General features: G+C 41.8%; 1 protein-coding gene across 7 annotated transcripts in view; it reads right to left on the bottom strand.

Moving 5' to 3' along the window:
* Positions 1-1,697: 1,697 nt before the first annotated feature.
* The window catches only part of sipa1 (signal-induced proliferation-associated 1), a 37,558-nt gene continuing 18,687 nt past the window's right edge, over positions 1,698-20,568 (bottom strand). For 4 of the 7 annotated variants that reach the window (XM_068330313.1, XM_068330314.1, XM_068330316.1 and 1 more), the window contains 15 exons: positions 13,371-14,987; positions 12,499-12,623; positions 12,230-12,418; positions 11,211-11,385; positions 10,796-10,899; positions 9,409-9,566; positions 8,476-9,082; positions 8,132-8,406; positions 7,186-7,557; positions 6,468-6,591; positions 6,260-6,383; positions 5,044-5,142; positions 4,473-4,542; positions 3,542-3,620; positions 1,698-2,361 (listed from right to left, as the gene is read on the bottom strand). In XM_068330313.1, coding sequence (XP_068186414.1) covers positions 2,218-2,361; positions 3,542-3,620; positions 4,473-4,542; positions 5,044-5,142; positions 6,260-6,383; positions 6,468-6,591; positions 7,186-7,557; positions 8,132-8,406; positions 8,476-9,082; positions 9,409-9,566; positions 10,796-10,899; positions 11,211-11,385; positions 12,230-12,418; positions 12,499-12,623; positions 13,371-14,484 — 3,759 coding nt within the window. In that variant the 5' untranslated portion in view covers positions 14,485-14,987 and the 3' untranslated portion in view covers positions 1,698-2,217. Of the gene's footprint in view, positions 2,362-3,541; positions 3,621-4,472; positions 4,543-5,043; positions 5,143-6,259; positions 6,384-6,467; positions 6,592-7,185; positions 7,643-8,131; positions 8,407-8,475; positions 9,083-9,408; positions 9,567-10,795; positions 10,900-11,210; positions 11,386-12,229; positions 12,419-12,498; positions 12,624-13,370; positions 14,988-20,568 lie in introns of those variants that run through there. The other 3 variants (XR_011037760.1, XM_068330317.1, XR_011037761.1) reach the window with 3 other exon arrangements.

The raw sequence follows: 20,568 nt of genomic DNA, 5'->3' as shown, positions 1-20,568 counted from the left end.
CGTTTTGATGTCGGTGGGATTGGGGAGAGCTGCCTGGGCTTTTTCGTTGGCACTGAGGAGAAGTCGTCCAGCTCCTCTGGAAACATTTGTTTATTGGCGCCATCAGCAGCAGGACACAAAGAGGTAAGGTAAGGCTGCATCAGGGGGATGAGATCCTGTCCACCTTCTTTATTTTGAGCGAGACACAATGTGGGCAGGTTAAATAAAGTACAAGTGACCCGTCCAGTGCTGATTTTACAAAATAAAAGTGCAAGAACGACACAAAACACACACAAACACACGCCAGGGTGGAATGATAAGATTTCACCTACTGTCCTTACCGCTACCAGTCATACATTTACCCAAAATAGTCACAGTTGACATCAGCCTAACACAAAACATATTTAAATACAATATTCGCTATTAGTTCAAGGTGTTTTATTCAGACACCTAAAGCTATCTGAGCTGAAGGAAAAGCTGCCTTTTGGCATTTTGTGGTTCAGGCCAGCAGGAGATCTTCTACAGTATGGCTGCTACAATAGTGAGGTTAGAAGAAAACAGCTACAGGCTATCATGGAAGGAAGCTGAAGTATTTCTTTCCTGCCATTGTTTGCATCTTCATTAGAGGTATGGACCTTTTCTGCATCACTAAAATATTCATACTTCAAGGAGGAACAAACATGCTCAGTTCCATATTTTTATGCTTCCAGTTCCTTTTTATATTTGTTTTTTTTTTCTTTTAAATTTGTCTCATCTCTTCAACACTCTCTCTTAAATACGCTACTACCATACAGAGAAGTGAGGCGAGTAGAGAGTGATGTTCCTTATGTAACAGACCTTGCGCTCAGGCGAGTCACTTCGCATCATTACGTGTTTTGAAATAGAAGTCATTCTGTAGGCTTTCATTGTCGTCTTCCCTTTTTTTTTTATTCCTGCTCTGCTTTGTCACAAGGCCTTCCACACTTTCAGCGGCAGGCAGAGCTGCACTCATGCACACATCTGGTAGAGAGAGGATAGCAGTACTACTACTGATATATATATTGTGCCTTGCAAAAGTATTGGCCGCACCAAGCCTTTTTGAGATTTTGCCACATTTCAGGCTTCAAACTTAAAGATAACAAACTGAAAATATTTTTCAAGAATCAACAACATGTGAGACACAATCGTGAAGTGGAACCAAATCCATTCAACATTTTATATTGTGTTTACAAATAAAAAAACTGAAAAGTGGGATGTGCAAATGTGAGACCAAATGACACACAGATCACCCTGTTTGTCATTGTTGTCATTTAGGTCAACATTAGATCATTCAGAAGTCATCAGAGAACTTCTGGAGTCGGTTAGCTGAGCGGAGAGAACAGTGGGCCAATACTTTTGCACATCCTACTCTTACCGTTTTTTATTCGTAAACACAATATAAAATGTTGAATAAATTTGGTTCCACTTCACAACTGTGTCTCACATGTTGTTGATTCTTGAAAAATATTTTCAGTTTGTTATCTTTAAGTTTGAAGCCTGAAATGTAGAAAATGTCAAAAAGTTCTAGGGAGGGCCACTACTTTCGCAAGGCACTGTATGTGTTTGTGTGTGTAATATACATACATATTATATATATATATATATATATATATATATATATATATATATATATATATATATATATAATTTGTATGTGTATATAATACATTCACACACAAATTACACACACTTGGTTATATCAGGTTAGACACCATCAAGCATGCTATACAGTGTCTCTCAGTCTTAAATTGTCACTTTTATGCAACTGCTATTCAGCCCAGCTTGTTAAGTTTTTGAAGCAACGTACAGTAAGAGATGCAAACACACACACACACACACACACACACACACACACACACACACACACACGCATAAGCACACACACGCAGAAACAGATCTATATCCACCCATACACACACACACAGCACCACACACACCAAAAGATAAGCACACTGGCCGAGCACGTCAATGCAGCAGCTTGAGAGCTGCCTGTTGTTGGAGATGTTGAAAGAGATGTTGAACTGTCTTGAGTTGATTTGCATTCTCCTTCACCATCCAGCAGGTCCCAGGGTCAGGTTCAGGATTGACACTGTGATGATACACAGACTTTAAAGGATATGTGTGTGTGTCTGATTTTGCAAATATTCATGATCAAATAGCGAGCGTACAAGTACGCTGGGTCTCTTTCTCTTTGATTTGTGTGTTTGTGCGTGTACGAGGCTAACAGGGCTTGTTAACGTTGCACAGCAGCTCTGTGACTTTGATGAGGCGAGCCACCGTGCTCTGCGACTCCTCCTGCAGCCGCTGGTTATTCTGCCTGAGGCTCTGCACCTCAGCCTGCAGCACCGCCTTGTCCTCTTTCTCCTGAAAGACATCAGTACACAACAAAACTAAAGCCATCGCTCAGATCGCTGTGGCAGGATTGGGAGGGGAGCGACAGTTTCAGTGTGGTGGCTTTAGGGAAAATGGTGTGGAGCACGTAAACGCCGCTTGAAATAAAAGAACAGCTCACTGCAGCGCAGGAAGGCAATTATTTACTGAACTTTTGACAAATGAGAGTAGTTCAGAGTCTAAATGGTGTTGGTTCTTTGGGGTTTTGGCTACTGGTTGGATTGAAAAAGGAATTAATCACCTTCAGCAGAAATTATTGATTATTTAACAGTATGATACAAGGAAAAAAAGTTCAAGAAAAGTCCCATCACAAATGCTTAAACATCTTGTTAAGTCCACCCAACAACCTAAACCTGAAGGATCCTCACTTGTAAATATATAAAACAGACAAAAGCACAAATTGTCTGTTTTATGTATTTATAAAACATATATAAAACAGACAATTTAAAAGGACATTTTAAAAGCTGGAACCATAAAGATTCATATTTAATGCTGATGAATTAAAAGTATAAATAAAAATATAGTCTTTATCTTGATCAATGACTTCAAAATGAATATAAAATGTTCCATGTAATCAGGAGGAAATAATACAGTTACACAGTATTTTACATACACAGAAACAACTGACTGAAAATCCTCAATACGACAAACACCTCTGTGATGCTGACTGGCTATATGGGCTAAGGAAGGCCATGAAAGAGAGTTGAAAGCTCCAGAAACACAAGAGGCACTTGTACGGAGAGGCTTCTGGGTCTGATATAATTATTTAACACATACAGTAGACAGCCACATGGAAATAAACACAACACACAACGAGAAAATACTGACAAATCATTGGAGCTGTCATCATAAATACATCTTAAACAGGGATATTGAAATATTCAAATAATCTGAAGATATAACTGTACACATTCACAACAAATTTATGAATTTAATAACTGTTTTTAGTGTTAAATGCATCTACAGTGAGTCAGCTGTACTTCAGAAAACTGAATGGAAAAAAGTTTTGTAACAGCAAACAAAAAATGGCATCAAAAATAAAAAATCATCTCGCTGCAGATACAGAGTTAATAGTTTCTCCTCCCTGATGGCACTCCAGTGGAGCTCAGTGATATATGATTACAGACAAACACATTCATGAAAGTCAAGGCACCTTTTGCAGGTCATCCTGCAGCTTCCTCAGCATGGCTTCCAGCTGCGACACCTTCTCCTCTAGATGGCCTGGAGAGTCACTGCAACAAGGACACACAATGACACCCAGACAAGAACAAATACACAACTTTCTACTGTAGTTTAAAAAAAATAAAATGTATAAATAGAGACCAAAGTATTGGCTTGGTTTGGATGTCTTCACACAGTGGATTACTATGGCTGACCAGCAGACCAGACCTGAGCCAGTGCAGCATGAGGCATTTCACCTGATGGCAGTCAAACATGATGACTCCATCCTGGAGATGTGAGAGGCTGATAATGCTTTTAAGGAAAGAAAGTGCTGATGCAAAGTATTTTTATCTTGTATGATTATAGGAATGGTCATATATTTTCTATTTTTATGTTTAAAGCTTATTTGTGAAATTAATTAATAATGTAGTAATATGAGGACGTCTCAGGGCAGAGATAACTCTCTATATGAGTCACCAAAAAAACAACTTTGTCTGAATTTCAAAATTAAATTTTGATATCTCTCCCTACCCTCCAACCTCTGCTGATAACTATTTTAGTTAAATTGAGTTTCACAAACATTGTTTTCTAACTGTGAACTCTGGAACCAGCATAAATGTGAAATATAATGGAATGGATGGAGAGTTGTATTTGAAGATGACAATGACAGTGAGCCAGACATACAGTAGTGTGTCTGTGTGCACATCAACTGCTGCATTGCTGAGTCAGAGGAGAAAAGCCATCGCATTGACTCAAACAGTTAGATGTAGCGGATAAAGCCTAAGCAATGGAGGGAGAATGGCGGGTGGCTGGAGAGTGAGTGGATGTGTGCGATCATGCAGACAAAAAAGAAAACAAAGACGACAAACTGCAGAGATATTGAACTGTCTGATTTGTCCTGTATGCACCATGAAGCAACCCACCTCTCCTTTGAGTCTTTCAGCTTGCCGTCTGTCTGGTCTCCAGCTTGGGAGGGGTCCCCAGCTTTACGGTCTGCTTGGAAAAATATCATCTGCATTATTACCATTAAAAACACTGATAATACAAAAATAGAAGTACAGAAGATAGGAGAAGTCCCTGTGTTTGAAGGACAGATATATTACACTCATACAGAAAGGTTATGGCAAATATTGTGGACATCAAAATACTCCTTTGTTTACGACTGAGGATGTCAAAAATGCTTCTTTCCACATGATCTTGGTACCAGGAAGTACTTTCCTTCATCTAGTCTCAAGCACGTCAATGAATTCAGACAGTGGTGGATAGATGAGGTCAGGCTTGCATTAATTTTCCAGTTCCACCAGAAAGACTTAGACGTGGTTAAAAACCAGCGGTCACAAAGTTAAAAGCACAATCTTGTGCAGATGTTAATCGACTCCAGGGTCTCTCATGGAATGTGTGATTATGCTAAATGCTTAGACAGCTTGTTTATTACTGTATATTTACACATTAAGACAAACACACAAACACATGCATATATTAATGCTTCCTCACCCTCTCGTGACAAAGCCTCCAGGATGCTGCGGCAGGCTGTGGCCAAGTCAGCAATAGACTGCCATTCCTCCTCAGTGGAATCTGTCGTCTCTGAGAGAACTAAGGAGAAAGAAGTGAAGACTGTTTTTATTATTTAGTCTTATTTGAAGCAGTGGTAATCAATAGTAGAAATTTCCCGTATGCAACGACTCCCTGATGACAACAAATGACAACAAAACATGCAAAAACAGCTGCATAAAGAATAAATCAAAAGATAAGTCAACACAACAAACCGGCCAAGGACATGAGGGACGTCACAGAGAACACATAATTCACACTTGGGACAGCCATTCCTCAGTAACAACAAGTCACCACTAGAGGGCGGTGCGATGTTAATGAGCACGGATTCAGAGCCCAACTTCAGAGGAACAAGGAGGCATTGATGCATGTCTGCTGATTTCATTGATTGATGTTTAAGGTCATTTTTGCAACTAGCTAATATGAAACTATTAATGCTAGAGAATCAACTAATTTCCATTTAAAGTTCTGGCAAAAGATCACAGGCGAATTTAATGTATATATATTTATAAAATGGGATGAAAGATGCTACCATACATTAAAAAGTATATTAAGACTTTAGATTTAATCACTTTAATCACAAAAAGGCTGAAAATTCCCTGCCTTCCTGTGAAAGAACATCATTTTAAGCAATCAGAGGCCTCAGAAGCCCCTTGACAAAAATCAGAAGAATTTAATGAGAGGATGAGCAAGGTTGCTCTTACAGAAGTTAAATGATGAGTCGCATAGTCTCAGTGGAGGAAGAGCAGATGGTGTAAGAGGGGATCCTTGATTTGGGGCTGCCTAAAACTCCAACCCTCCCACTACCCATCTGTCCCTCTTTTATCCCAGGCCTGGCAGGGGGTGGCAGCAGAGCAGGGGTGATATTAGATAAGCAGAACAGGGGGCAGAGTGGATGAAAGAGGAGGGACAAAGGAGTTGTGGTGGGGAGCATAGGGAGGAAAAGGAAGACAAGGCAGAAAGAAAACAGGCAGAAATGATTTTCAAACATGGGTAATTGTTCCATTTTGGCATCATTTGAGGAGTCATGTCAGATGGTCATGTCTTGAGTCTACAATCAGAATCAGGACATCAGTCTCCTTATTCGTTGTCACACGTTAATGTTTAACTCAATTCCTTTTAAGATATTTTTAATATGCCGGTTCATGAGAGCCCTTACTCTTAGTGATGGAGTTATGAAGACTTAAGGCTCTTGAATTTCTTTCAGCTCGGTCCACACATGACAGTTGAGAAGAAGAGTTACTTGCTGAAGCTTTGTCGTCACCAAAATCAGCCCCCATGAACTGAAGACACAAGGATAAAGACAGACGGTAAGAGAGTGGATGGGTAGCTATGGCGACACCGCTGACACTGTCTCAGTCTGTCACCTGTTCGTCCTCCAGGGGAACCTTGGGTTTGACGGCCAGGATCAGATCGGGCGTGGCGTCTCTCAGCTCACCCACGTTCTCATAGATGTGGTGGTCTTTTGGTCTCAAGTTCTCATACAACTGCCTGTTTGCCAAGAGAGGGACAGGGAGGGAGAGAGGGACATGACTGTTGATGCTTTGCGACATTTTTTTTTAATCCAATGTAAAGGTCAAAGCAGAAACGCAAGCACTTAGAGAAGTAATCTCTGGGATGGCTTAGATTTCAGCCTGATTGATGTTTGCTGTCCTTCACTCACAAAACCATCTATCAAAAATATCATATCTGATGTGTTGTTGGTCCTTTTCATTCTGTTCTGCTTTGCCCAACATTAAAAAGCAGTCATATTCATTGTTGGTGAGCAGCAGAGTTTAATATCATCCTCATGAATATTTCATCTCCAAGCTGCTTTTCTGAGTTGTCAGTGGAAAATAAAGCAGTATGGTTTCAAATCCTTCATCAGTCAGACACAAAAAATGTCCCAACATGTTCCACTGTCTTTCTTTGAACAGTAACACTCTGTGACTGTCAGACGAGGAGCTCAGGAGGATGAGAAACTATTATAATAAAATTATAATGAGAGAAACAAACACTCTGCTGTTGTCATTAGCTTGTAACTTACTTTCTTAGTCACATCTTCTCTATTTATTTATAATGTCTCCGTGATGCGTGAGCACTCACCCATCGCATGTATCCCCAAAAGATGGCCGTCTCTCCAGAGAGCAGCTGCGTGTGAGCTGTGGGGCGCTGCCCTCCTGGCTCTGATTGGCCGGTTGGTCCTGTAGAGAAGTGGCCCGTAACAAAGGTAGACTGGGAGGCAGGAGCGAACCGTGACTTCTCTCCCTTTCCTCTTTATCACACGACTGCCCTTTGCTTTCTTCGGCCTCCGCCTGCACCTCCATTATATCTGCTTCGTTGACTCCATCCACCCTTAGTGTGTCCTCCTCTTCCTCTTCTTCCCTTTCGTCCAGCACCCAGGCCTCTCCGGACTGATCCTCGCCAGGCTTGCACTCTGCATCCTTTATGGCTTTCTGGTAAAGCTCAGAGAAACTTCTGCAGAATACGACACAACACAAACTCCATCAGGCCTTTTTTTTGCCAGCCATCCTCTTCAAGAACCATTGAGTCTTAAATTAATCTGAAAGGTAGAGGAAAAGATGAGATGGGGAAAAACAGCTATATTTATATTAGCCTCTATTCTATTCCTTTGAAATCTAAAATCCTCCAGTTCCTTTGAAACATTATGACATCTTTGTCACAATTGGTGCCTTGAACAAACATGTCAGAAAATGAAATATAAATAAACAAATGGAGCGACGGGAGGAAGGCCAGCTTTGGAACATCCAGTTTAAGTCTGGTTTTCACTCATTTATTTCTGAACGGAGCGGTGCTAGTAAACGCCTGTGCCACGCCAATTCGAGATCATTAGCTAGACTGATTGGATGTTTGCCAGCTGGCGTGACAATGACTGAAGGTTGTCATCAACACCAGAGTGAGCTGTGACCCTTCCACCTCTCTACTTCTTTGGGATTATACTTCATTTCCTGGAGCACACCTCAACCCATGACCCCTTGTGGATCCAAACATGTCCTCATATTTGGATCTATTTCTCCACTCCTCCACTTACCTGCGAGGCTTGCCGTTCTCATCCGGTGGGATGACAGTGATGTGGATCTTGTGCGCGGTGCGAAGCAGCTTGGCCCTCTCCTCGGTGCTCAGGTGAACCAGCGAGTGTCCGCAGAGACGCACCACACGAGCCCAGAGCTGCAAGCCTCCGCTCTCTGCATAGCAGAAACGCTGCAGCTCAGTCACAAAGCCCTCCTCGTTCATCAGGAAGCCAGGCTGGCCAACTCCGTCTCGCAGGGGGGTGACCTCAAACGCCTCACAGCCTCGGGTAACCAACTGAAGAAGAAGGTGAATGAATGAGAGGGTAATGGATGAAATAATCCACACCTGGACAGGATTGCCCACCTCTAGCCTCTGCACCACTTCTCTGATATCCTCCACCTGGTTCTCCGTCACACTGATGGACACCGAGTCTCCACGTTCATAGAAGATATCCAAGCTGGGTGTGCCCTCTTTAGTCTCTGTCACCGCCTTCCAGCCGATGACGTCCCTGCAGGAGCAGTTGAACACCACCCTGCGGCTACACCTCTCAATGAGCACCACTGACTCGGCTGAAACCCCGAGCAGACATGGAAGCCTGAGCTCCCAGGACTCTCCTTCATTACCCCTGCTGACCATCACAGCCCACACCAGCGCCCCAGCACTGTGCAGCTCAGCCCCTTTAGCGCCCTTCAGCTTGTCTTTACGCTTGCCTCCCAGAGAAAGCAAGGGGAACTTGGTGGAGGAGTCGATGGGTGTGGTGGTGACGTAGTTCTCAGCCAGATCCTTCAGATATTCCTGCCGGGTGCGAGTTGCCATGGAACGGAACTTTTCCGACTTCTCGGCAGCATTTTCTGCATTCACTGCCTTTGCTAGGAGGAAGTCCCTGAAAGCAGGTGAGCGGGGGAAGCGGGCGCCCTTGGGGAACAGTGGGCCAAATAATGGGATGTCTTTAGACCGTGTCACAGCCACCCTGAAACGTAGAAAGGAGAGCGTAAGAAAAAATTGACCACAGAGGCACTCTACATGTGTCTTGTTTCCAGTGTGGTGTTGATTTCCAAACTTCTACACAGATTCTAGTGGAACTCAGATTTATATTTATATCTCCAGATGCTCAACAAAGACTGCACCAAGTAGCCCCCAGATTTACTTTATGATTACACTTCTAAATACACACAAGACCCACTGGTATTCATTTTATCGAGGGATTTAAGTCTGTAAAAGCAGTTTATGGTACTTTGTGTGGTAAAAGGATGCATTCATTTTGAAAGTACAACAAAGTATAACGAGAAGTCCGACCTGTAATAGCTTTTGTCAGTGCAGGGTTCGTGAACCTGAACGATGATGAAAACATGCTGGAAATGGGAGCGGATGGACTTTGGAGTGAAGGGCAGGGCGCCCGGTTCTTGGAACACGATTGTCACGATGTCGTTACCAATGTGTCGCTTCCTCAGCAGCTGAAGGAGCAAAACACAGCAAAGAAATCAGTTAAACAAGCAGATCAGAAGTGTTGATGGAAACACTAGTTTGTTGTCCCTAATACCTGCATGAAATGTAGATAGAAAAACAGCTAAAGTGTTGTAAATAGAAGTTCCTTCATTCTTAATTGAACAAAATAATAAGGATTATTATTATTATTATTATTATTATTATTATTATTATATTCTGATTTGAATAGTTTGAATATTTTTTATTGAATTTAATGTTTTCAATGTGTTATGTTTAATATTATTTTTTGTTGGATGCATTGGTGTCTTATAGTCATAATCTGAACAATTTACTGTGGAAACAGAACATAATTGCAGTTTGGCTTTTGGGCACAGACCCCATCACAGCTCACAGATGGGAAACCACCTTGAGACGTCTGCGCAAACAAGTTGGCAGGCCTGGCTGCATGTATTTACTGGATGCAAAATGAAAACGTTTAACTTCAATATTTTCTTTGAAAACATAGGGAAGAAGTTGCCAATCCTGCTGAAAATGTAGAACCCCCCCCCCACACACACAATTAGAATTAGTTAAAGTCCAAGCCGATCACTGGAATAAAGGCTAATTTAGAAAAAAGAGGAGCAGTCATGTAACTAGTTGAGTAAAATTAGAATGTTTTAAACATAACTTGCATGGCGTGACCACATTCCTACCCCCTTGGTTAACACAACTCAGCAGTTTGAAAAGTTGCATATGGGAAGCTACTGATTCAATATTAAGGAAGGCTTTTATGGCTTCAATTAAAAAAATAAAACAGATTTAGGAAAGACGTGAAGAAGATGAATAAAACTACCAAATTATGGTACTTGCCGGCAGATTATCTGAAGTTTTCTCACTAACATGTTTTGTTTTACTTAAGCCTTTAATCTATAGGAGTATGTCATGTCCCCTTTCTTTGTAAGTGACAGCAAACAGGCTTAATCCACAGAGTGCTCATAAAAAGCTGACAACCATCTGATCAGGGCGGCCGCTGAGAGACAGCAGAGGATACCTCCACAACGGGAGCGAGCGCTCACGGGCAGGATACTGATGTCATGCTTGTTGCAAAGGGTTTTCAAAACCAATTGCAGTCAGAACACACATGTGTGCTGAAGGTTGTATTGAAAATGTTGCAGTTTAAATCTGTCTGTGTAAACTGGTATTGCAAAATGCTTTTGCAAAAATAGGAGCGATTAAATTATACATAGGTTTGTTTTACCTGTTGTGTGTTGTTGGCTGTGTAGGGCAGCATAGTGGAAACATGAAACATAATCTCATAGTCCTGGTAGCGTGTGTAGAGGGAGTGCGTCCCTGTTGAGTCCGCTATACAAGTATAGGAGACAGATACAGACACACACACACACATGCAACAAACACAGATTTAGCAAAGTCATTTAACGTCTATGAATGAAAGAGTAAACTGTCAGAGTCAGGGTGAAACTGGGCTGCTTGTCAAAAGGAAAACAGATAATCAGCTGTGACTCTGCTATTTTGCAGGCATTACTCAGATTACATGTGGCTAGATAGCAGCTATCTAGGGCCTTAGTGGTGAGCTGATGCTCCTCTGATAATGATCCTGCAACAAGGTGAGACCCAGCCGATGGATTGGGGTGTGGCATGTGTTTTCAGCTCACTCTTGTTGTCCAGCTGAGCTCGGTATTTCTCCCAGCCTTTCAGGCGCACCCGCTCCCCGAGCAGATCCAGGAACTCCTCGAACGCCGGCCCCGAACTCTCATTGTTGTACATGTCTTCCTCTGAGCTCTGCCCAGCCCGGCAATACATCACCCCAACCTTTCGTTGGAAATTCAGCTACATAAGGAGACAGAGAAGCCAAGGTTCTAATCTCATCTTTGTTGTGCTTTTTGATGCATATTTATATATCTTTTCAGCCAAGGATGTTAATCTACTGAGAATTCCTGATAAATTGGTTATTTGAAATGTTTCAGTCGAAATGTTAAACACAGCATATCAAAATATTCCTATTATTAATATTATGTGGTTATTGCTGTAATCATCATAGCTGCCTCTGCTCTATATGCACAATTTCTGTTATTATAGCTGCTATTATTGCTGTATCTGTTCCTCTCTCCTTAATTCCCTTTTCTATTTTCATTGTCTATTTCCTTTCTCTCTGTCTCTCTCTCACTTGCTCTTCTATCTCTCAACCCCAACAGGTTGAGGCAGATGGCTGCCCATTTAAAGGCAGTTTTTTTTCACCACTTTTGCCAAATGAACACCCGTAATGAGATTTGTTGGGTTTCAGTAAAATAAAGACAGTCTGGACCTGCTCTATTGGAGATACGTTTGCTGGTGTTCGGTGCAACATAAATAAAATGAAGTAAATTGAAATTTTTCAGTCCGTCTTTGATCGAGTTATCTTCAGAAGTAGATACTACCTGCAATTTCTGCAAAAGGGTCATGAAAGATTTCTATTCATGTAATAGCTAATTAGAAAATGATGATACAATCATCTAAATTAAAGTTGAGGCTGTGAGAAAGGGAAAAAACCTCCAAATACATTGGACATTTTGAATTATTGATTGAAAAGGTGATGGACAGATGAATAATTAATGACAATACAATTTTGGTTCCAATAAAATGTGGTTCCTTGTCTTAAAGCACTTTCTCTAACACATGCAGCAGCCTAACTCACCCCCTGTTCATCCAGCTTCAGCAGGGTGTCCCGGACTTTGGGTGAGTTTGAGGCCAAGCGAAGGCAGTGCAAATTCAACTCAGGCATGATGAACTCCAGGAGTCTCTTGGGAGACAAGCCTCTGGGGGTCGTGTGCCGAGCAGCAGAAGGTACCGTCTCCTCCAAGATGGAGCCTCGCAGTGTCTTCATCTGAGGAGAAGACTCACGTTCATCAGAACCACTCAAATCAGTGTTACACAATTTCAATTTCAATATTAATGTATGTTTACTTCTGTGGTGCGAAAGATGATTCTGCAGTTATACTGCGCTCCGCTTGACCCTTCTTTCTCCTCCCGACGGAAGCTGATTGCCACTGGTCCGAGTCGGTCATCCATGCCAAAGAAATTCTGGTGTTCTGTGATGACAGGAAATGACTGAATGAATAAAACGGTGACAGTCATGAGGTGCGTAAACTTAAGGGACTGTCTGAAAATTATTTTTATAGCAACACAAAACAATGGCAAAAACCCCCAAAATGTAATTCCAAATTAAAAGCTGGTAGACAAACACTTACAGTATGACAGTAAGCAAATCAGTGACCCAGTAACAACCTGTTGGAATTCAGGCTTTGTTTGCAGAATAAACTGTCGGCCTCTTCAGGTGGAAAAAAGAACCCCTTTATTATTCAACACTCATAAAAGCTGATTTAGTGATGTGTCCTTACACAATAAACTTTCACAAGGTTAAAATCCAGTCTGACAATGTGTTGCCCTTCACATCCCAGAGAGGTCAGAACAAGAGAAAGGACTTAACCTTCTCCATTTTCAGACCTCAGCCTCATCATGTTAAATCTCTGCAGCATAAAGGGTGCCCAGTAACTGACTGCTAACACCTCCTATAACTTATCCAAAAGCTGTTGAGTCGATCCACTGGACATTAAGAAAGTTCTTAAAGACGTTTCATCTCTCATCCAAGAGACTTCTGAAGAAGAACCGAAGAAGTCTCTTGGATAAGAGACGAAACGTCTTCAAGAACTTTCTTAACGTCCAGTGGATTGACTCAACAGCTTTTGGATAACCATGACCTGGATGACTGAGAACCTACACAGACACCTCCTGTAACTTACATAAACAATATAAATTTCAATATAAGCTCCACGTACCTTTCATGTAGAAATATTTGCGATAATAATGGGCTCCCAAATCTGCATACTCTATAAAGTAGTTGCTCTTGCCCTGCTGCTGGACGTTACTCTCTCTGGGCTCCTCCAGGACTGACGCTGCATCATTGGGTGTCCGCAGACTCGACCAGAGCCCCCGCCTCCCCTGAGATTGACCCAGACCCACCTGCTGTTCTCCCCCCGTCTCATTGCGAAAATGGGGGCAGCTGAGCAAGAGTTCATTATCGTTGCCGTCACCTTCATCCAGCAGCATTGACTGTTCAGAGTCATCTGCGTTTCCGCTGTTGCCTCCACCTCCCTGAGCAGGTGAGGATGGGGTGGCTTGGGAGAGCGGGCGCAGCTGGGAGGCGGCTGAAGCCCCTGAGGTGATGTTCTTTTTCCGGCCAATGCTGTCTCTGTTTGTGGCTGCCTCTGTGAGGTCAAATAGGATGCTCTGAACATCATAGTGGGCAAAGTTTCTGACCCAGGCTCCACCTCCGATGTTGTCATACGGACCTGGTTGAGGGATCTGAATAGGAACAGGTTTGGTTTTCTTGATTAGACCTTCAGGCTTTGGCGGCTTGGCAGGTTTGGGGGAGTCCCCTGTGGAAAGAGACAGTCCACGAAAGAATCCGTCAGGCTCTGGAGGGTTGCCCTGCAGTCCTAAAAGCAAGAATGGGTCTTTGAAGCGGAGGGCGTTTGGACTCAGGGGTCCTTGGTCTTCTGTGCTTGGACCCTGGGGTTGAGTCTGTCTCTCCAGAGAGGACAGGCTGCCGTACTCCCTATGGAGCAGCACACCAGAGTCCCCCTGAGAGCCTCCACCCACCTTTTCGCCAACTGCCCGAGCTGCTTTGCCCCCTGCCTTCCCAGAGGAATCTAAGTCTCCTAAGGTCACGTCACTGTTACTCCTCTGCATGATGTGGCCCCTGCCCACCGACCTCAGGGTCAGCCCCACGCGGCTCGGAGTCAGGCTGTCACCCTCACCTCCATCACCCTCCCTCCTTGGCGGCCACTCCACCACACCTGCTTCCCTTTTGGGGTCAAAGTTGACCGTGGCAATGGGTGGTCTCATGTTCTGACGCCGAAACTTGCGAATGAAGAGATCATCTGACTGCATTGTGCCCGAGAAACTGACCTCTGCCCAACTGTGTCTTTTCCACTCCAGAGCGTTCCACTCTTAGTTAAATCTCTGTCTTGTTCTCTGTGGTGCCAACCTGAAGGTCACAAGTAACTCTGAGCAACAGCAGCAAAAATAGTCGTCATTCACAATGCTTGTAACGACCAGCCTTTCTCAACCATTGGTCTCACATAGAAACGTAAGGTGCCACAATTTGTCCTTAGAAGTCAAGTCTTTAAGTACTCATGAAGGGGATCGAGGGGAGTGTTTGGTTGTGTCTTGCACAGGGGTCCGTCCTGGAGAGCAGATGGACTTGTTGGTGGTGCTCCAGTTGTGGGGTGCTCCTTCCAGTGATTTAACGATGAGAAGATCATCACTGGAGCTTGACTTTCTGACCTCTGCTTAAGAGCGTCTCTGCCTCCGTCAGCCTCTCTACCATGGCATCCATTCGTCTGCACTCCTCAGTGCCGGCTGGGTCCCTTTCAGTGTGGTCAACTGGCCACCTGTAGGAAAGAGAAGAATGTCCTTTTCAATTGAATCCTTACCATAATTGTGTCCATTCTGTTCGGATCCTGATTGACAGTTTTATATCTACATAGAAAAACAACAGAGAAACATTTTATGGAGAACAAAAGCTTTGATAAACAGCTACTGAATTCCAGTTATAAAGTAACAAGCAGCTCTGACTTGTGTTTTATTGTTGGGTAATGCTTTGTACCTCTGTTATTTCATTATTATTCTTTCCTTTACTCACTTTCCGTTCCAAAGTTTCCCGAAATAGTTCCAAACTAAATGCTCACCACATGCATGCTGTACTCACAATAGACAGTATTAACAAAGGGGAGGGGCCTTTCCTGGCTTATTGACGGTTTGCCAAGATACTGTACATGAGATAGAAGTTTATTCTCACCATTGCATTCAGTCACACACAGATATTGCTAGTTTACGCCTAGAAGAATGTGTTATTACCAACTACAACAACAAAAAGAACAGGACAACTGTTGAAAATTACTCACAGAAGCTTTTAGAATCGTCACATATACATTGTTTTCACAAAGTTGAGTTAGCTTAAGGCTATAGGGGTTGTTCAGTTTCAGTTTCAAACTGTATTCTCTTAATGTCCTAATAAAATTAATCCTTTTAAGTTTTAACCTCAACTCACTGACTGAAGATTTTGTTTCAAGTTCAGATCCTTTTCTGTCATCATTTTGGTGGTTAGACTTTAACCACACTGACGTCAATCAGCTCAAGACAAACTTTTGTCGGCTGCAGAAACGCATGAGGCCTTTTCCTGTCTGGTTTTTTTGCTCACAGCCAACAGAACAGGTGCAGTGATGCAAAGCTGCTTCCTGCATCTCGACATAATCGTTGCAGTCATGAAGCTGAGGATCAGCTCCTATCCACACACACACACACACACACACACACACACACACACACACACACACACACACACACACACACACACACACACACACACACACACACACACACACACACACACACACACTTCTGAGGAAATCAGGGTAATATTAGAATTCTTGAAGCAACAATATCTTCTGTGTCTGCTTCATAGTCCAACATGGTGACATTTGACATAGCTACTACGACAGAATTACATTCCTCTTTTATTTAATGCAACAGCCCTTAATATTTATTTAGGTCTCCAAAAACTTTGAAGGGGAACAACAAACTAATGGTACCTTTCGATAATAATAATTTAACCATTCACATCATCAGTTAGGCACCACTCAGAACACAACTCCCAAAAAAACGTATCGATTTCATGAATAAGTCACTGCCAGTTTGACCCCATTATGACTCCCTGCCTCGAACATAATGCCCTAGAATTTAGAAAGACATCAGTTTTAGTAGACGTATCATGGTTACTGAGCTAAAACAATATTTTTCTGATAGTATTTTTTTCAGGCTTTGTCTCAGTAATGTGAAGATAACGGTATACATCAAATATTACTCCGAACTTAATGCATTTAAGCTAAAACCTAATCTTAGAAGTAAGTCTGCAGTATTTTAGATCTAGAAGTTTCCATATCTGATGACACAGATATCACTGTGTCCAATATCCATAGAGTAAGAAGCAAAAATTTAGTAAAGGATCATATAAAAATTTGACTCCAAATTATCCTTCGGTTCCCACTAAAAGCTAATGTTTGTTCATTTTACCCCAAAAATATAATCAAAGTACATTCAAAACCTTTTGAGTGATTCTGCTAAAAGACACGGAAACACAGGCAAAAGCAATTGTAATATTTTATGTTTGGCGATTGTCTCATGCTGTGATCGGAAACAAGATGATGCAGATGGTCCCTGAGCTCATTCACTCCCCCCCAGCAGAGCTTGAGGCACTCGGCATTTGATGCAAATGAGCTCATATTGAAAGAAGCATTCAAAATCCACATAAATCTAATGCTACTACAAGAAGGAGATGAAAAGATCAGATTAAATTACTGAAAACAGGCAGAATGCATCTTTATGTGTGTGTTTTAGGAATTCTGAAGCTGTGAGCTCAAATTCCCACATTACAACCACACCTTGATATTAATCCTTTCTTATATTGTAACCATTAAATGATATTTTCTGTAATTTATTCTCAGAAATTTAACTCATTTAGGGAACGTCTGAGCAACTCAAAATCAGCCTTAAAAAATCAGTATGGATAATTTGTGTGTAATTAGTGGGGAAGGTGCATTCATTCATTCATTATCAGGTCATTTCATTTTGAAAATGTGGGAATGATGTTTGAGTGCAACCAACGGGCTGTGGTCATAATATTGTAACTAGGTGAACAACACATTTATAAAACTACATTTATGCGTTGTATGACTCAACTCAAGAGCTACACCTGATACTGCAAAAAGTAAATTGATTAATTAAATGCAAAAGCATCTTTTCAACACATCTGAATGTTCCAGGACCCTCAACCACCCTGAACTGGTTCCCATAAGAGCTTCTCCTGTGCAGTGCCTGAATCCTGCCAGGGCTGCCGACATTAAAACTCCACTCACGTTCCTGTCTGGAAACCTTCAAATGTTCAACATCATTACCCGTGAGGGCACAAATGATGTTTCTCTATGCAATCAATCAGTGCATGGATCACATGCATGTTTCACAATGTGTTGAAAGAGTGTGAGCAATCCATTTTCTTCATAGCCTTAGAGTGCAGCTTATCAGCATCAGACTTTTTCTAAAATCACAAATTGGCATCAAGTTGTTCCAACGACAGAATGAACTTCCAGGATCAGCCAGAAAAGAGGTTCCACCAAAGACTCAACTTGGACACTCATCACTCACCAGCTTTGTGCAAACATCCTACTTCTAGTTTTCAGATCCCCCAACCCTTCAATTAGTACTTGTTTCCGTAGCAACAAGTCAGGTACTAGCCTCTTTTTATGAGGCATCCAATCCATCTTTACTTCAGACTGACCTTGTTTAGGCGTCTTCTTCTTTAAGTAGAAATTAAATGACTCCGCTTTTGCCAAACGAGGCTACAACTTTTGGTCTTTGTGTCCGTGACTTTGCTCATGTTCCCCCATAAACTGCAACTTCAAATAATAAAAATTATCCACAACATGACACAAGATGAACACACAAGATGATGAGAATGCACAGATCAATTTCATGAACCATCTTCCCATATTTTTGAATGCTCTGTGACTGTCAACCCCCCCCCCCCAGCATATTTAAGGTATTTATTATTTGCAAACATAAATCAGTCATTCCGTTTTAGTTCCTGGTGCTACTTAGTACCTTCACATGATCAAAAAGGGGCAGCTTATTGGCATCAGACTGATAAGTTGCCCCTTCTTGTAGATTTAACTAATGGTGAAGAAAATTCAGGCCTAAACTGACATTGGTGTACTTCTTATTAGAAACTAACAACAACTATGGATCATCAAGGTAGCCTAACATCTTTCACATCTGTATACAGTAAACTGTACACTCTGTTTCCCACAACACATTTCCTATGAATTAGAATCATTTACAGGAACAAGAAATGCACTTGGTAGAAAGGGCTCAAATATGTTAAAAGCAAATACCGTTTTATTATTATCATTGGTGATGTGTTAAATAAATAAAATTTGTTACCACCCCATTAGCAGCTAATTTGGACCTCTATCTGGCTTACTGCACTAGAGAAGTGTGTGTTATACTTTAGAGAAGAGGAACTGAAGAATGCTACCTCTAAACTTCTCGAGTTTCACTCAATATATTCTGGGACCCATTGACTTTTCAGGTGTGGACATCAGTTGAATCTTACTGAAGAACCTTACAAAGAAGCAGCGAAGCTTTGGATTTTAAACAACTACCTCTTTATCCAAAAATATGACAAAAACACTTAAATGATTAATAAGCCGAATCTTTTCCCAGGATAATTCTTGCTGAACAATCTCATGAGCTGCAGCTGACTTGCTTAAACCAAACCCTAATATAATCATAAACGGATCATTTTGTGGTAGCAGTACCGACTGACTGGCTATAAAAAAGAGCTTAAGAATATTATGAAGGCCTGAGACAATAAACAGCGACGGAAAGCTCTTTCACTTTTCAAGCTTTCAATACGCCGTTTCCAAACTAGCTGTTTACTAAATACGACTGAAAACAAACAACCATTTGTAGAACGATTCAATTTTACTTTCCCTCATCCTGACAGAACTGCATTCATCACATTGATAAAAGTTTTCATATGGTTATTAAACACTCAAGCATCACATTATTTGAGTAATAAACAGATGGTGTCTTCTTTCTCTGGCCACAGATCAATGAAAAAGAGACGACCCAAACATGACCGTTTATTTTCCAAGATTTTAAGAAGACACTCCTCCTCTGGGTACCAGAACCATCCTCTCTCCTCAGGAAATTTATAATGCGTGCAGACACCAATGTTTAATCTTGCATCTTAGAGCTCAAAACTCCATAAGCAGTAATTATCTCTGCATCATCCTCAGATAAATGCAGATAAACAGATAAACTAGGCTGTGTCCTGGTGCTGAATAATGAGTTTATTCATGTACTGAACTTTGGTGTCAAAGCTCAGAGAAGACAGAGACAGGTCAGAGCAGAAAGTGAAATGTGACCACATGGTGGATCAGCACCGTTTAATCTATTTTAAGGATCGCAACCAGTGTTTTCATGTACCAGTTTATCTTTATAGTGCCATTATTACTAAGGGTAGATGCTTGGTTTAAAAGGTAGCAGTAATGTTCATGGACAAGGCCTAGGACAAGGTTAACAGGCCTCTGGTGTCAGAGGAAAGCACTATCATGCATGCACCAGCTAAAGGAAGTTGTGCACACTTTTCTTATTTTGCACCCACTCTAGCGAATCTGTGTCCTGTGAAACAGGAAGAGACATCTGACTTTTGACCCCCTGAGAGGATGAGTGTCGTCATCGTCGCTTCTCAATGCTTCCACACCTACGGCCTCACTGTAAATGGGCCATCTCTAGCATGAACTGAGTTCACCTCAAACTCAATCGCTTTCATTGTAAATGAGGCCCATGTTGCTTACGCTTATAGCACTTAAAAAAACAGTACAGTCAAGATTTGATCTGTCCTCTCCTCAGGTGAAGCTCTATAAATCAGCTGAAGAGCTTAGTGATTAGATGCAATCAGTGACAAAAGTTTCTTCTTGCGACCCCATAAACGCTATCACTTTGCAGTCTGACGACATTGAAAAGTTGGGAAATACACCTTGTTGCCTCACGAATTAAGCAAGCAGACTGTTTTGACATTCGACAAACCAATGATACACAATGATGGAGAAACAACATACAAATATGTATGTCACTGCATTTCAATGTACATTTAACCAAGCAAGTAAGAAGCCAGCTCCACAGACTGCAAGTCAGCTACTGCAGTGTCGCTGCCTATCCTCATAGTTAAATGCTGCCTCCACCACAAGGTCTCAATCAACTCCTAACAGTAATTGATTTTGGGAAATTTAAAGCCTGGCAGAGACTCACTGTCATTATTGATCCCATACAACCCTGTTACTTCTGGGATCAGGTTGCGTCCTTTATTTGTGCAGCATACGGTGTACTTAGGACACTGATTTTTTTTGTTTT

Source organism: Antennarius striatus, chromosome 13 (assembly GCF_040054535.1).
Source record: "Antennarius striatus isolate MH-2024 chromosome 13, ASM4005453v1, whole genome shotgun sequence".
Classification (NCBI taxonomy): domain Eukaryota; kingdom Metazoa; phylum Chordata; class Actinopteri; order Lophiiformes; family Antennariidae; genus Antennarius; species Antennarius striatus.
This window is presented reverse-complemented; position numbering and strand designations above follow the sequence as displayed.